The following is an 18,349-nucleotide window of genomic DNA, read 5'->3' as shown; positions in this document are numbered from 1 at the left end:
ACATGTCATCAACATTTGAACCCACCTATTGGCAAAGCCAATCCTGCTCATAACCATTTATAGGAATTCCCATTCAACTCTGTCGTAAGCCTTGCTCATGTCCCGTTTTAGTGCCATGTACCCCTTCCTTCCTTTCAAGCATGTATCCATAGTGTGCAGCACCTCAAACGCAATAAGGATATTATCCGTGATCAAACTTCATGGAATAAAGGCGCTTTGATTGGGAGATATAATCTCCCCCAGAACCTTCTTCATTCGATTTGCTAAAACTTTTGCTATGAGCTTGTAAATAACATTACGAAGGCTAATGGGGCGAAACTCAGTTATATGAGTGGGATTTTTCTGCTTAGGAGTCAAAGCAATGTAAGTTTCATTAATGTCAGCATTAAAAGTACCCCCATTAAGAACATCAAGCACAACTACGCATACCTCATTCCAACCTGTATCCCAAGCTTTTTGGTAAAAACAGGCTGCAAATCCATCAGGGCCAAGGGACTTCAATGGATGCATCTGTGAGAGAGCAAACTCCATATCTTCTGCCATAAAAGGTCGCAAAAGCCACCCATTCATCTCTGGGGTTACCCGTGCCTCAAGACCCTCCAGGCATGCATCTACACCAACTATGCCTTCGGTTTGAAACAGCTTTTGGTAAAAATTCACGAAGGCTTCGCTAATTTCTTTCGATTTGGACCACTCTCTATCTTCATCATCCCAGACCCACTTAATTTGGTTGATCCTTCTTTGATGATTTGCCCATGCATGGAAAGACGATGTATTTCTGTCCTCATTCTGGTACCAGTGTTGTTTTGCTAGCTGCTTCCATTTAATATCTTCATGTTCCAATAAATGATCAATGTCTAATTGCAGCTGTTTTATAGCCTCCTAGTTCCATTCCCCTCCTCTTTGTTGCAATTGAGCCAATTGCTTTGTCTGCTTTTTCACCAACTCCTCTATGCTCCTATATTTCCGTCTGCTCCAGCCTTGAAGCCGTGATTGACACTGCTCAAGGTTGCGCCTCACAGCCATAATTGCCCCCCTTGCAGGCCCGATCCCTCCAAAGCTTCTTGAATAATCTTGCCGTAATCCGGATCTAGCGACCATCTATCTTCAAATTGGAAACCCCGTCTTCCACCCCCACATACCTTTTCCATCTTTTCAAATTTTACTAGCAAGGGGTTGTGGTCTGATGCCCTTGCTGTGAGAACTATCACCTCCACCCCTCTGTGGTTCTCACACCAAGTGCTAGTAGCCAATGCTCTATCTAATCTCACTAGGTAATTATGCCATCTTTTCGTTTATTAGACCAAGTGTACCGTGGTCCACTGTATCAAAGGTCACCCAAGCAGCATTCCTCCAAAGCAAATCTGAAAGCCGTCACACACCCCTCTCTTAGCCTCGTACCTCCTGTTTTTTCCCCTCGATGTGTAATTTCGTTAAAATCACCTACACACAACCAAGAATCCCGCGAAAAAGACTTCATATGCTTTAGAAGTTCCCATGACTCCTTCCATTTTGAGCTATCCGCGTTGCCATAGAAGCCTATGAGCTTCCATGGGGGCACTCCTCATTTCTCTTAACAATGGCATTAATATGCCTCCGCGAATAATTCTGAATTTCCAACTCATTATCTTCCTTCCATAAAAGTGCAAGTCCTCCACTCCTCCCCATCAGGTCTACTACAAACATTCCTACGTCTCCAAGCTTGACCCTAATCAATTCCATTCTTTGTTGACAGCTAATTGTTTCCATGAGGAACAAAAAGCTGGGTTTATTATCCTTAACCTTTTGGCTAAGGTCTCGAATTGTCCAAGGGTCCCCAAGCCTCGGCAGTTCCAACTTATGATACTCATTGGACTTGGCAGGGCTGTTGAACAGCCTCCGCCAATCCATTTGCACCCTCATCTTCCTAATTCGACCCCCGTTTACTCTTTTTCCTATGATCCTTCCCCTCCCTGCCTAGCTCCTCAACAATGGTTTTCCTCTTATTTTTGTTTCTTCCCTGCTGGTGAGGACATTCCCCTTGCTCTTCTCTTGCACGGCTTGGTGTTTCCACTTCCTAGCAGTCCACCCTTTCCTTTCTTGTATGTCCCCCACTCCCTCTTTTGTCGCCATAGAAGTCACACCATCACATAAAATGTAACGCCCCGAAAATTAATTAACTGGTAATTAGCTTCACGGTTTGTCTCCCAACCTTATCCCTTGCGGAACAAGACTCAGGGACCTCTACTCCTAAAAAATAGAGGATACTAAGCAGCAGAAAGTATTAAAGTTCTATAAACATTAATCATTACAACCAGAGCATCTACCAAGGAACATCAAAGCAGCTAAAATCATACTATACACAAGTCATCTTTACAAGGGATTCATGCTATACCTTAAATGCAAGCATAGATCAAGCATTTAAGTCTATTTCATAAACTATAACTACTAGTTACCATGAGCACCCACCTAAGCTTGCAATAAGTCCTCAAGCATATCCCGGGCCGAATCCTCCACAAAAACTAGATGCTTCGCGGTATCCATCTCTGCTAAACTATTTATAACCGCATAATTGTACATTTGGAGGAAAAAAGAAAATAATACAAGGGTAAGTCCGATGACTTAATGAATATAAATGCACATGATGTACCCGTCATTAAATAGTAAACTCAATTGTTTATAAAGCACATGTAATATTATGAGATGACAGTTTATCATGGATGTGATATAGATATAATATATGCTTACAATCATGAGTAACAGTAATAGTTCAACCGTATGGTCTACCCAAGATATTGCCCCTTCTCAGTAGGGTTGGTACTGTTCTGAGGGACCTATAATATAATACCGGTGCGTCGGATATTGTACGCTACCATCCATAACATTAGTGGCACGACTGAATCTGACCTCGGGTGGCCCACACCACTAATGATGTACGTTCTATAGTGACCAACCATTAGGGAATGGTTGCGCTAGCCAAGAAGCCATTGGATCCAAAGCCCACACAGACACATATTTGACCATAAAGTTAACTTGTATAGTAAGCCCATGGCCGTTTTTCCACGTATACCGGTGTACCATGTCATACGATGCAATTAATATTATCAGTCTTTTACATGCATAGTTTTACAAGTCTCATCATTATCTTGTTAATCAACATACATTTTCACAAAAGAGAATTCATTGTAGTTCTAAAATGTATTTCATGAGAGTTGCAAAATATACATGTTTGATATATATAAAGTAGACGTGCAATGCAAGAAAAGTAACAACAAGCATCCATGTGAGTTTGTACTCACCTGGGTCGTAAGGCTCCTCCGTAAAATTCCTTTGAGGCTCCATAACCTCAAATACTGAGAAAAGACCTATCATTAGTTATAAATCCAACTAAAACGAACCTAGAACATGAAAATAGAGGCTATCGGACGACTGGCCAAAGTCACATTCCCTGGAACACTTCTAACCGTATGTCTGGGTTTGTGGCCGTACATCTGCCCAGAAGGCTTGTACGTCCAGTCTCGTGGCCGTAAGTTCGCCCAGAAAGTTCGAGTAGAACCTCATTTGGTTCAACTGTCCTCCTATCCTCCCAAACTGGTTTCTAAAGCTACCAAAAGGATTCCTAGGACCTCATATCTCAAAATAACACCTCCATGCAAAAGGAAATATGCCCAACAAGAATTAAACGCTAACCCAAGCTTAAACCAAGATTAAGGCATAATCTAGCTAGAAACTCAAACTAACAACTAAGCTAGCCTAAAAGCATTAAAAGAGCATAACGATTTAAGCAACGAGCAGAGCTTAGAGAGTTACGTCCTGGAAGCCAAAGAATCACCTCCTTTCTCCACAAAAACTCACTTAACTCACAAGAACACACTCACACAGAGGATTTTCTGAGAGCCTGAGGGCAAGAATGAGGCTTAAATGCTCAAGGGTAGGGGTATTTATAGGTGAGATAAAGCAGATGGCGCTACCAACTATTCGAAAAATTATCAGACATTCAGTACTACTAGGGTGTACGTTCGGTACTATTTACCCAGCGGTCCAAAGGCTGTAGCATACATCCAAGTATTATCCAGGGGTTAACCCAAAAGTAGCATGGTCCAGTACTATTGGGGCGTACGTTCGTGTACTATTCGCAGAGTACGGCGTACTATTGGCAAAGTATGTCTGGTGATCCCCATGCGTGCATCTTGTACTATTATCAGTGTACGTATGGTGGTTTCCATGCGTACGTCCTCACTAAAGACAAGAGCATACGTACGGTGGTCCCCTTGCATACATCCTCCACTAAAGACAAGAGCGTACGTACGATCAGAAAGTCCAAAATTCTCAAAATGTCCTTCTAGCTGTCCCTAATGACCCAAAGTCCAAATTAACCCTCTAACTAAGCTATCTAAGCTTAGTTAATTATTTGGGTCACTACATACTCGCTCAGTGTCCTGAAATTCCGTGGCTTCCTTAGGTTCCTTACAGCAAGGTTCCACTCTCTGCTCACCATCATTTTCCCCTCCACAAGGCCCCACCTCTATAATAGAAGCATATGCACTCCCCTTGTCGACGTCCACCTGTATGGGTGCATGGGAGGTCATACGCGTCGTCTCCACACTTGGTGTAGTCACCAGCTTTTGAACCACGTCACCTCCCTTCTTTCCACTTGTCCATCATATTGTCATTAAATTGCTGCCCTTCCAACTCATTCGAGAAGTTGTTCAGCTAGTGATCTGTGGATTCAGATGTTGCCTTAAACACCGCCACGCTCGTGACCTCCTTATGGAAAGAATCGCCAGAAGCGATACTACCTTCGTTCCCAAGCCAGCTACCATAGCTAGGGTTTCCATGATTTGCGGAACCTGCCTTGTAGGTATGCTCCTTGCTTCTTGATCCGACGTCAGTACTACAACCCTCCTCCTGATAGTATCCTCCTCCAAAATCCCCGCCCAGCCTCCTCCTTGGCTCCTCTGCCCTGAGCCAAACGCCCAATGGTTTGATTCCCTCCTCCTCATGTCGCCGTTGGGATGTTTTCACAGTGCAACCTTTCCTTCCGTGCAGAATTCTGCTGCAGTGAAAGCAAAACAATGGGAGTTTTTCGTACTTGAATGTCATATAGTACTCCCCCCCCCCCCCCCCCCCTCCCAATTGATAATGCCCTGCCACGCTCCAATGGATTGTGTAAATCAATACTTACCCTTAGTCGCAAACATCTTCCCCAGCCACCTCCGTCGCCCACCATGTCAACATCTTATAGGTTCCAAGGGATTCTCCAATCTTAGTGCCCACCCTTTTATTCATTCATAATAATGGCATATTGTGCACCTGAATCCAGAAGGGAGTAAACTCCCATCGAAATCATTTAACACCGAAATTTGGCGATCAAATGACCATGGCCGGCCCTCCATCACCATCTTCTCATCACCAGGATTTGCAAACAAAAACAACCAAACATTACCCTGCACTTCTTTGAAAACCACCAGACCCACCGTGCGCCATATACGTGATAAAACGTTCCTAAAGGCGTCCTTATTCACCTTCTTCTCATCTCCAATTCTGCCCACTAAACACCGCTCACCTTTCTCTTTGTCTACCGCAATTTCACCTTCTAAGATAGTGATGCCTACTTTTTCCCCTCCTATGAGAGCAATCCTTCCACATAAAGTCTCCAGATCGTCCCCCATATTCACCCTCCAAACCCATCACTTCACCTCGCCGCCGGTAGAAGACCATTCCCTCAAACCCTAGTTTCCTCAAAGAGAACCCTAGAGAGAAGACTAGAAATAATATTTTAATAACATAGGGAAAAGTAAGGGAAGGTATTGTGAAATATATTTTTATAGGAAAGCAAAAAGTAGTTTTGTGCCCTAAATTTAGTAAAAATCAAAGGGAAGCTACTGCTAGTACTCTTAGGTGAATTATGTGTATTCTTCTCTTCATTGACATACGCAATTTATAAAATAAAGCATGATTTATGTAGGTAATAAAATCTAGAGTTTAGCCTATTAGGAAAATAAAATAAAATATACTCATACAAGGAAATGAAATATAGGTTTTCTAACAGTCACGTGGGGTCCTTAGCTCCCTCCCAAAACAAGTACTAGTCCTTTGCCCAAAAGACAAAATCCCTATATTTCTTTTTTATAGGGAAAAAGGGCAAGAAAAGGAAAAGGTCAGCTTAATTTTTCTAGAGCATCATTTATTCTGGAGTAACGCTTTTTATTTTGCTTTTATATGGTTACTATATAACTTTTTTTATGATGACGGGATATTACAAATTAGTTCTTTCTTTTAAAAAAATCTTTTATACAAATGTCAATCTACTAACTGATTTTTAAATTCACATTATCAAATTGCATGATAATCGTATAATAGTATAATAGATTATTAAAGAATATTACTTTTTATTCTCTATTCTTCCTATAAGAACGACGTATATGAAGACAAAAAAAAAAAAAATAGAGGAGTGGGATACTCTTTACCTCCAGAACTATCAACCAATTTGCACTTTTAACTCCAATGCTTAAAAAGTGATACTTTACCCCTCGCCCCCCCTAAAGTATGACATTGACACTTAATCCCATGAAGTACACTTTACCCCCTGAAGTTTTTGAGTTGACACTTTAAACCCCCCTAGCGGAAGTAACTAAGTTTTAAGAAGGTAAAGTGTCAATTCAAAATACTTCAAGGGGTAAATTGTACTTCATGGGAGTCAAGTATCAATGTCAAATACTCTAGAAAAGAAAAACAAAACAAAACAAAAAAAACAAAAGAAATTTAATTACAAATTAGCTTTCACCTTTTGCCACAAGTTGAATCGTTTCTTAAAGCCCTTCTTTTTAATCGTTAATTAAATATGTTGCTACTCTCTCCCTTCTCAAAAACAAAGAATAAAAGAGTCTTCAAACAAAACATTTCTGTTCAATCATAACAAATCTTTCCTTTCTCAACATAGAAAATGTTTCTGGCCAAAGTCTTCTACAAGAGAATTATACAAATTAAGGTATTGAAGCCCCTTAGCAAAAGAAAGTTCCAGGGAAAGCATACAAAAATATATGATTTACACAATTTGGCTCCTTCCCCATCTAAGGATCTATAAATACAAGTGGGGAATGGAGAAATTTGTAGCAGTATACATGCACTAGAAATCTAATCATGTCAAATTGAACATGGTTAGAAATAATTGGCTGAACCTGTAAACAAGGTCGGTTGAGAATTTTCGGAGTCGTCAATCTGCAGGAAAACAAAATAGACCAGCAGTGTTAAAATTGCTGGTACATTTCAGCCTGCCATAAATGTTGCCACTTTAGGTTTTTCTGGTGCACAAGAGTGCAGAAGATCTTGTCATGAGTCAGAGATGGGGTTGGATTTGAAAAACTTGGCAACCGCCTGGTAAAGATTCTGTTCCTCAAAGGGCTTTGAGACATATCCATCCATCCCACATTTAAGGCACTTATCATACGTCGCGTGAATAACATCAGCTGTCATGGCTAATATTGGCACATGCCACTCTCCCTTTCTAATAGCTCCATCATCAGTGGCTCCGCCATTCATTTGCTCATTTGCCTTGCTCTCCATTAGGCGTATTCGTTGGGTTGCCTCAAACCTGCAATTATGGGAAATATGTACGGCTTTGTTATGTTCAGTGTACCAATAAATTGCACTTGAAGAAGATTTATATCCTTCAAACGGCGCAACATTTTCCTGCCAAATGGGTTTCAATGCCAATACTATTTTTTTTCTGCACAATATAAAGATTTAGGGAGCCTAAAATCTAGTCAGCCTAAAACTTTTTTCAAGCCCTCAAATGAACATTCACACCAAAATGTACTTTAAGAAGATTCATATCCTTCAAATGGCTCGACATTCTGAGCATTCACACCAAAATGCTCAAAATGTTCATTTGAAGAGTAACCATACCAGAATTTGTTACAACTTGATACAAGTTAAGTTGCTAAAGCCACCTTAATATTAGCATCATAATTTGAACTGAATAATCCAAAGCTGGAAAAGATTATAAGCTCCTTGTTCCAACTAGCAGGGGCTTGGATGCATAAAGTTAACTCATACAAGTATATATGCTCACCTGCAATTTTTTTCAGTCTTATATGATCATGCTTGGGTTGTAATAGGAGTTTGACACAATAGTGTTGGACATTTTTTCAAAAATACAATCAAAATATCATTATCATTCCGAAATGTGGTTGTACACAGGTTTGGATAGAAGATTAAACAATAGGAAATAGAGACATGAATGATTAAGTTAAAATACTCTCACTTTCTATGCACGTCAACTCATCAAATTATCTACTCACCAGCACCATTTTCAGTCTTCTATGATCTTTCCCTGGGTATCTAATATGAGTTTAAGACACTAATCATTATAGGCTTAGTTTTCTGTCAAAAGGTTTGACTGATTGTTGTGGTCCTAAATTCAGGGTATTCCTTGGGAATATTAGGAAATAAAGATTACTTCTCCCACTCAAGCCTCAGCCCCCAAAAAATATATAAGTTACAATAAGTAACCTCCCTCTTCCTGCTCTAGGCAGGGTTTTAGGCAATTTCCCAACCAAGTAGACAGCATCAGAAGAGAATTACACCATTGGAACTACTATTAGAGTGATGCAATTTCGAATGAAACATTAAGACAACCACTATAAAATACCGATTAGATAAATGCTTGCACATATACAGCATATGAAACAACAAGCAGACAAATTATAAGTTATGATTATGTAGCTACCATTATATCAAAAATAGCTGAAGGGTTCATCACAATGATTTTAAACTTTTCGTAACAAAGACTCACCAAACAGATCTGTAAAGGCTAAGTCATCAATAAGTAACTAAATATTTTGATTGCATTCAAGAATATAAATACATACCCATCCATTTCTGGCATTTGAATGTCCATGAAGCAGGCATCAAAATTATGGGGTAGTTGAAGCAGTGCCAGTGCAGCTTTGCCACTCTCAGCACACTCTACGTCAGCTCCAAACTTCTTTAGTGCACCTTCAGCAACTCTGCGGTTAACCAAATTGTCATCAACCACTAAAATTTTCTTGCCACAAAGAAGGCTCTGAAGGAAAGACGATCCATTAGGCATGTCTTTCTCCTGCTGCCTCTTCTTCCCTATTCCCAGCACCTGTTGAAGACATGCAGCAACCATACTTGCCCTCATAGGTTTCATGATCACAGTATCTGCAAAACCAGCGGCCTTTGCTTTATCAAGTTCACCTTTTTCGATTTGGGTTGCGAGAAGAATCATCTTAGGCAACTGAAAAATATGCCCATTCTGTTTCCAGTCCAAGAGCCAAACATTCAAACCACCTTCCTCACCAGACATCCATGAATCCTTCTCAACTAGAACTAAATCTGGCTGGAAGTTTCTGTCAGAGTAAATAAAGTAGTTTTACTCAGCAAGCTAAATCTGATAATTTCAATATATTGAAACTTTGGGGTTTATCTCAGGAGTCCAAATTTAAGGGGTGTTGCTCATAAAAACTTAAAGGAGTTGTTACACTGAACACAATTGGCATTCCTTTGCCAATATAGTCGCAATCTTGGAAATTTAGCAAATACATTTACTCAAATCTGGTGTTCTTTGGTCTATGTATGTAAACACGGATAATCTCATGCTCTTGCAATGTTTAGTGTACCAAATTGCTTTTTTCTTCTTTTTTTTTTATTTTTTCCCTTCGCCAATATTTAACAACTTATCTTCCATGACATCCATTAATAAGTTGACATGCGGCACCCATATGCCACATCATGCACAAAAACAAAAAAGAACAAAAAGAAAGAGGAAAACTAAGGGGTGAGGGTGGTCCAGCCATCCCCTAGAGGAACCTAGGGAGGTGCCACCCTTCACATAGGGGATGGCTGGACCATCCACAGGATGATTTTGAAGGGGTGGCAGATAAGCTGTTAAAATATTTGGATGGCAAATTAATGAAAGAATCAATTTGAAATGTAAGTAAAACCCATCTAATTGTAGAAATTGAAACTAATTTTGATTTTTCCCAAAGTAATTTGAAGGATCTTGGTCAATTGGAAATCTGCTAGAAAACAAAAAATGAAGGATAATCAATTAACAAGACTTTTCCTTCTGAAACCGCAAGGCTGTGGCAATAAAAGATGATATCACTGCCAAGGATTTGCCTTAGGATTGAGATGAAGTGTATAGCATCTGAAAAAAAGGTAGCAAGGGTTAAGAAAAAGAATCAGAAAAAGAAGAAATTACCGAGATTTAAGAGAACCATTTTTCCCGGTCTTAGCAATTGCAATTTTGAAGCTACTAGCAACTTCAACCAGGATACCTAGTCTCTTTAAATGGAATCTGGTGACAGCAGCTCTAACTGGTTTCTCATCAACTACTAATGCTTTTAATCCTCTAAAACCAGAAGGCAAATCTTCAGAAATAGGTTTTTTCATGTCACCGCAGGCATTTTTCTTACACCTCCCAAAAATAGCAGTGAATGAAAATGTACTGCCAACCTGAGGTCGGCTTACGAAATTTATCTGACCACCCATTAGCTCAACCAGACACTTACTAATGCTCAAGCCTATACCAGTTCCTCCATAATGTCTAGACGTTGAGCTATCTGCCTGCATGAAGGGCATGAAAACGCGATCCTGGGCACATAATGGAATCCCAATTCCTGTATCCTCCACACATACCATCAAAGTGACACGTTCAGAAGCTTCATTAGTGTTCATCATGCTATGTGAAGCTTCAGCACGGAGTTCTTCATCAGCAACTAGATGCTTAAAGATATCCCAGCTGTTCCGCTCATCAGCAACTTCGCAACCGCTTAAGGTTTTAAACTCACGGCCACCAGATAAAAACATACTTCTATCTGATCCTCCATTTAAGCAAGTTTCAGCTTTTGCATTTACCATGGCCATTGCTTGTTCAGCTAGATGGACTTTAACAAATATATGTCCTCGTTCTGTGAACTGCCACATGCTCAATATAATTATTATCAAGTAGATTTGCAAAGAATAAAGTGAATTTAGTTGTTGAAAACTAAATCAAATAATACAAATTTCACATTGACAAGTTCTAATTTGGGGGCAGAAACCATAAAACTCCACCAGTACAACAAATTATTAATCAAGGAAAAAATTAACATTATAAATTCAATAAATTTGGGTAGTAAGAATTTCACAATAAAGCTTCAATGATCCACTTACTTTAACAGAGTTCCCTACAAGATTTGTAACAATCTGTCTGAATCTCCCAGGATCCCCCATAACAATTTCAGGAACTTTATCGGAAACAAACACTGCAAGCTACACGTCCCCAATTGGTTATGCATCCAAGTTGAGAGGATTGGAGAATTTGAAAACGCATCATGAACAATGCCATCAATTTGTATCAAAATCCCCAGCAAGGTGAGGGGAAAAAAAAAAGTTTAAACATGAGAAGATCAGAAAAATTTGCGGCTTATATTAACAAACTACAAGATTTATGTGTAAAAATGCTTAAGCAAAATGAAGGAGTTTCATCACTTCTTACACCAGGTCAGATAACCATATCAGCCAACAAAAAGATAATGAATAAACTGACTCACTAGCGGACTTACCTCAATGTTCTTGTTTCTAGACTTCTCAGAAAATAAAGAGAGGACATCATCTAGTATGGATCTGACGACAAATGGGACTGCTTCCAGCTCTAACTTGCCAGCGTCTATTTTTGCCCGATCAAGCACCTCGTTAATTAATGCTATCAGTGCCTTCCCACAGGCTTGAGCAGTTCGAGCATAATCCATCTGAGTTGAACTTAATTCTGTATCTAGAAGCAGAGCAAGCATTCCTGCAATTATGTAAATAATAGAACTTTTATCACTCATTACAAACTTTTCATATAAAAAAAACATAATACTATCATATGAGAAGAAATAAATTAGAGAGACTTCAAACATACCAAGGATGCCATTCATGGGTGTTCTAATTTCATGAGAGACAGTCGCTAGAAACTGGATAGATCACAAATAATACTCATATTAAGAGGTGGAAGTTTGGATATTGAGTTGAAGTATGCTTTATAGAAACACCAAGAAAAGTACCTGGGATTTAGCAACATCAGCAGCTTCTGCTCGAACTTTCAGTTCTTCCATTGCATGGAAATCATCCTCAACTTTAACAATGTGAATTCCTGCGCCATATAAGATATAACCTACCAGTAAACCAATCACAAAGAACAAGAACGCGGTGGTGAGTGCTGTCCATGACATGGGTGCCTTCTGATGATATCTGCTTAAAATCCAATAGAGCATCTATGAGATGAAAACCATGGAACTCTTCCATCTGTCTTCTGAAATTATGATCAATGACTGGATGCCCTTACCTACATATCATTTGATGACTCCTAAAAGGATCCCCAAAATCAAGCTTGCTTTCATGAAAAAGAGACAAGTCACTGTCTTGATATTGGTGACCATACATGATTAGGGGATCAGAGGAGTTGGTGACATCATACACATTCACTAAAATCGCCTGATTCCCAGCAAGTTGGCCAAGTAAATTCTCCACAAGGGACTCAACATCAAAGGCTCCACCAACGTATCTGCTTGAAATCAGAAATTTCATTAACATAAGGCATCTAGAACTTCCACATTAACATTTGCCCAAACATTATGCCCAGAAGAAACGAAAGCCAAGACTTCTAATTTCTAGTTTAATATAAGACCATCACAACATACTCTAAGGGAAACCAACTGAAAATAAAATCACACCGACTTTACCACCCTAAAACTCAAACCCATGGAAAATGTAATAGTGGAACATAATTATCCATTAAATGACCAAACGAAACCATCAAAATTTTAAGTCATGTAGTGATAGAAGAGACAGGGAACACAGTAAGAGTAGTCAAGACAGCCGCAGTTATGGCAATGGCACTGATGGTCATATTGGCAGTAGTAACAGAAGAGGTGACATTGGCATTTGCAGTGTGATTGTGTTGGTGATGGTAGTGACAGTACCCATGTAATGGGGGTAAAGGTGGCCATGTGTTGTTGAAGTGGCAACAATTGTGGTTGGGGAAATAGCAGCAATGGAAATGGTTTTCTCAGCATAGGCGGTCCTTGGTGGCAGTAGGTGCTAACGATGGTCAAATTGGAAGCAGAGGTTGTTCTCAAGGTGAAGTCTTACTGAGAGTTGATACTTAACATTGAAGGTGTTGTTAACGTAATCACTTGAAAACAAATCCTCACTAATTTGGCTGAATGCTCATAGTGGTAAGTTCTCTATCAAGCTTGCTTCAAATGGTACAAAAATTATGGACATCCACACAAAATGGGGCCTCATGCATGAACTACTAATGCAAAACACACCAAAGGATTAACAAACTCTTGACCTCTTTAAAATTTTGATAATTTAATTGAATCATAAACATTTAACTAAATGCATGCATAAATCAAATTTTATGCAAATAAAATTTGTCAAATCAATGAGTTACAGATAGTGCAGCACACTTTCAATTGAAGGCTATAAAACACTGAACCTTTATTTATTTCAAAAGGATTTAATAAACTAGCTACTAGCATTATTAATCATAGAAAAGAAGAAAAAAAGACCATGTGATTCGCAAGACAACATTGTCAAAAGATTTCAGTTATCAGAACCCCGACAGGGTGCAAAAAATGGGAGAGGGGTTGATAGAAAAGGATCATGCCAAGCTTTCACATGTCCTAGAGTGAAAGAAGACGATAGTGGTTGAGGTTCAACCTTGGTGCTACTTATGACTTCACATGCATAGAGTGAAAGACACCATCTTGCTTAGGGTCAAGTTTGGTACAACTTCAGAACATGGGTAAAGGGTCACATGGCATGTGAACTCAGCAAAACTAGGCCAAAATCCAAAAGATCGTGTAACGTCCATGGTTAATCAGGTAAATCTACGAAAGAAGCAACAGATCTACTTAAACCACACATTTTTAAACCCATAACAATAGAATCCAAATTATTAAGAATGGTTCTTAGGAAATTTGTATCAATTCCATGGAGGGGCATATGAGAAAAGTTGCTCATTTTCATGAAAACCCCAATAAGTAATGAAGGAGTCAACTATGTTATAGGGTATATGTAGGAAAATGGAACAGGCTGAATTTTCTGTAATCAATAATATTGTCTCAGGGAAAGAGAATCAGATGATTCTGCCCCTAGCCAGTAGAGGCACAAATATAGGAGAAACAAGGAAAAGGAAAAACTAACTGAAATTCAAGTAACAGAATGGAACAACTCTAGTGCGTAATCTTGTCAAATTACTGCCATCACTCCAATGAATTCATATGCACAAAGTACACAAAAAAAAAGGATAAAACTTCCTAGTTGAAAAATGTGTCTCATTAAAGCTCCAGCAAAAAGAATGACATTCCTATCATTCCAAAAACCAGGTTAGCTCGGTCTTCCAGTCTACCTGTTAATCTCCATTCTAGATTCAATTTTTTCAAAAACTGTACTTGCAGACACAAAAAACCAACGACAAGTGTTTCAAAGATAAGCTTAGTATCAAATCATAAGGGCAAACTCTGAGGACTTACCCTGCAGTTGCTTCAATGCGCTCTTGCACTGCTGGGCTTAAAGAGAGCTTGGATTTGTAAACGGGGAATGTCAGCACAACACCAAGATGATGAGAGCCCAGCAGCCTGAAGGGACTTGTCAAAACAGCTTTCCCAGTAGCCCTCGCCCTCAAAATGTTTTCTCTATCTTCCTACATCACGCAGAAACAAAATTGCAGGCCACATGAACCAATTTGTATGTTACTCGAAATCATCAAATGCAAGCAAGAGAAGCAAAGTGAATTCAAAATTATATAGTTTACCTCTCCTGACATCATGTCAAGTGATTCAAGATAAGAGAGGCTGTCCTGAGTGAATATCACCGGTGCGTACTCATCTCGCACCGGTGAAGGCTCCCTCTCCATAGTCTTTATTATCCAACCATGTTGCCTCTCGAAACTTTCTCTCTCTGACTTTACCACTCTCTGTGCATAGGCTACCCCACTCAGTAATGGCCGCTCAAAAGCGGTCATAGCTGTGTACTCGGCAAAAGTCTCCTGCATTTTATCGAAATTAAAAATGCAAAATCAACTCCATTCAGTAGCAATCAGAGTGAATAAAATAGCGTTCATTTCCCATATATTGGTTTCCTCAAGAGTAAGCAAAATCAGCTCAACTACATCTTGTACTTATATTTGGCTAAATGTCAAAACTTCCAAAATATTTCCTTTCCTCTTCCTCGATATCCTGGCAACCAAACAAAGCCTAAAAATTTTAGATCGAAGTGCAAGGAAAAGAAGCACAAACCTGATCAATTGCTGAAGGGTTCTTGTAGTAGTGGAAGGTGGAAACGAGGATGGCGAGGGCGTGCACATGATTAACGCTAACACTAAACTGATCTTGCAACATCCTAGCTCTCTGATCACACATGCTTCCCAGAATCTCCTTCCTCCTTACTTTATTATCATCATCCATACCATTGTAGATCATCATGCTCAAGAATGCCATAACAATGATCCAAAGCAGCAGAAATTTGGGGAGCCAATCCCTGTTGGCCTGAATAAATGTGTACCCTCTTTTGGTACCCATTTGCTCATTCAATCTCACCGCCACTGAGTGGTGGTGGCTCTGCTGCATCTTCAGACCCATCAGCACTAAACTCTTTCCGACTCTTCTTGCTGGTTTGCTTTTTCTTCTTTTTCTTCTTCTTCCTGTTTCTCTACTACTACCCACTTCATGTCTAAGCTAAAAAAGTCCCCAAGTAATGCATACACATCTATAAGCCAACTTTTGATAAATTACTGTCAATCTTTTCAGAGGCACCTTTTTCTGGCATGAAAAGAAAAGGGGTACCCGCCAAGAACTCCAAGTAAATTTAGCATTATAGCATTGTTTTGCGGGATTTAAACCTCCCAAAAGAGCATAAGTACACCCACAACCAAAGGTCCAAAACAAAGCAAATATCGAACAATTGCACAAAATTCTCTCTCCTTCTCTCTCATTGGAGAGCCATTTGTAGGCTAGAATCTACAAAGAGAGGAGGAGGTCAGAGAGACCCAGAATTTTAAAAAGGGAGTACTCAGTTCTGAGAGACAAGCATGGCTCTCAAAAGATGGAGGAAAAAAAAAAAAAAAAAAGCTCGAATTCCAAAGACCAGGCTCTCTGAGTCTCTCTGTCAAAGGGGTCTGTTCCTGTCTGTCTTGAGGCTTTGAATGATTAAAAAAGAAATGTGAATAGAGAAATACAGAGTGTAAACTCGCTTAACTTAATAATGTGTTCTCTCCAAACTCCAACCAAAAAGCGTGAAGTTTTTTAGTTTTGGCGTCCGGACAAAGAAGAGCACGTTCACTGCTTTTCTTCCTTAGAATAATCAATCAAATGCCGCAGATTGACCCCAAAAAACACAGACACAATCGCACACAACAAACAGCGAATCGCACACAGCCCAGAAACAGAGAGAGAGAATGTGAGAAACTTTCTCTGTTTCTCAGAGAGACAGACCGAGAGAAAGAGAGGGTGGGTTGTTGAAAGAAACAATAATAATGTTTTACCTGTGGAGCTAGTAGCTAAGCAGAGGAGAGAGAGAGAGAGAGGAGAAGAGGAGAGGGTGTGGTGTGGTACAATGAATGAACAATGGGAAAAGAGTTGTATTTTTTTTTTTTAATAGTTAGATTTATTTGATGGGGGGGGGGGGGGAGGTTTATTTAGTTTGTCCTATGCTTTTTAAAGTAACAAAGAGAAAAAAACTAAATCGAATTTTTAGGATTTTCCAAGATACGCTCTTGTCTCCTCGTCTTCTCTCTCTCTCTTTAAAGTCCTCTCTCTGTCCCTCTGGCTTCTTCTTCTTTATAATAATCTACTATTTTCACAACACACTCTGTCTCCTCTCTCTCTCTCTCTCTCCCTTTCTCTCTCTCTCCTCTCTGCCATTTCGTGAGCCAATAAACCATTGAGGCCTATAATTGAACAACTCTCATGGTTTTGGGGCTCAAATGGGTCAGACTTTTTTCCTTTTATGCGAGTGGTCAAATAGGACTGACTTGTAAAAGCCAAAATAAAAAATAATAATATTTAGTATAAGAGTAATGTTGTTTAGTAAATTTTTATACAAAAATAAAAAATAATAATAATAATTAATTTTTATTGTCACGTCATTCTAATTTTATAAGAGTACAATCAAGCAATACTTTTTTTTAAAAAAAAAAAAGCTTTTAAGAAACCAAGAGCCTATTTCCGTTTAGTTAAAAATAATTTTACATAAATTTTTATTTTATTTTTTATTTCTTGCTCTCTTGTGGGTTTTTTGTTCTTTTTTATTTGTTTTTTAAAAAATGGGAAAACTTCAGTTTGGCTCCTAAACTTTTACCAAATTTTTACAAATTTTTCCTGAACTTTTCAATCTCTCACTTTAAACCTCTGAACTTTGAATTGCTCTCAATTAAGACCCTTTCGTCAATTTTAACAGTTAAAATTACAAAAAAAGACCAAAATATTCTTGATTTTTGTTTTTTTTTTTAAATAAAAAACGTTTTGGAAGTTGAAATTTTATACAAAAGTCAGGGGCATAAACGTCATGTAATGTTTAAAATCTAGCGGAGGGGTCCACATTAAGAAAAATTTAAAGTTCAGGGATTCAAAGTGAGAGATTTGAAAGTTTATGAGAAAAAATCAAAAAAAAAATTTAAGGGACGAAAATGAAGATTCTCCTTAAAAAATTGTTGCCCTTTCTTTCGTTTTTATATGTGCTCTCTCAGCTTGTAAGAGAGAGAGAGAGAGGGGGGTTGGAATGGAATTTGGTAATAAGGTGGGGGGAAGGGTTGAGATCGCAATCGCAAATCTTGGCGACAATGACACGGCGACAAGGCCCAGATCTCATTCCCACCTTATTTACCTCTTTGCCCCTGTTTTCTTCACCTGAATACTAAAATATCCTCACAAATTATGGTATTAGTAATTAATTAATCAAGAAGACTTTTGTTCTTTTATTATTATTAAGAAGAAAAAAAATGCAAAATCAATCATGTTGTTACACGAATTTGTAATAAGCTATTTATGATATAAGAGTTTGACGAGGAAAGTGTAAAGGCGATTGCAGTTAGCGATTATTATCTCTAATCATAATCATAACAACCTTATGCGATTATACTATTATAATAACTGTAACTGCTTTACCTATAATAGTTTGCGATTTTAAAAAAACTACTTGTTAGGGGTTATTTGAAACTAAAACCGCATTGTATAACAACATTTTTAATATCGGCCTTTTGGGCTTTCTTGGACTTTTTTTTTTTTTTTCAAAGTTTTTTTTTTTTCTTGGCAATGACAAACTAAGAAAAAAAATCATATAAAAAAAGTCTATAAGTTATTATTATTAT

At 38.7% G+C, this 18,349-nt stretch overlaps 1 protein-coding gene across 1 annotated transcript; it reads right to left on the bottom strand.

The window, feature by feature from the left end:
• Nucleotides 1-6,868: 6,868 nt before the first annotated feature.
• Nucleotides 6,869-16,593, bottom strand: WOL (CHASE domain containing histidine kinase protein). The gene is made up of 11 exons (XM_059589264.2): nucleotides 15,282-16,593; nucleotides 14,798-15,031; nucleotides 14,517-14,686; nucleotides 12,320-12,538; nucleotides 12,039-12,225; nucleotides 11,897-11,948; nucleotides 11,556-11,785; nucleotides 11,164-11,262; nucleotides 10,211-10,926; nucleotides 8,853-9,356; nucleotides 6,869-7,573 (listed from the first exon to the last, which is right to left on the bottom strand). The coding sequence occupies exons 1-11, from the start codon at nucleotides 15,621-15,623 to the stop codon at nucleotides 7,312-7,314; spliced, it is 3,015 nt and encodes a 1,004-aa protein (XP_059445247.2). The 5' UTR covers nucleotides 15,624-16,593; the 3' UTR covers nucleotides 6,869-7,311.
• Nucleotides 16,594-18,349: the final 1,756 nt, after the last annotated feature.

This window comes from Corylus avellana, chromosome 4, assembly GCF_965113065.1.
Source record: "Corylus avellana chromosome 4, dhCorAvel1.hap1.2, whole genome shotgun sequence".
NCBI classification, from domain to species: Eukaryota; Viridiplantae; Streptophyta; class Magnoliopsida; order Fagales; family Betulaceae; genus Corylus; species Corylus avellana.
This window is presented reverse-complemented; position numbering and strand designations above follow the sequence as displayed.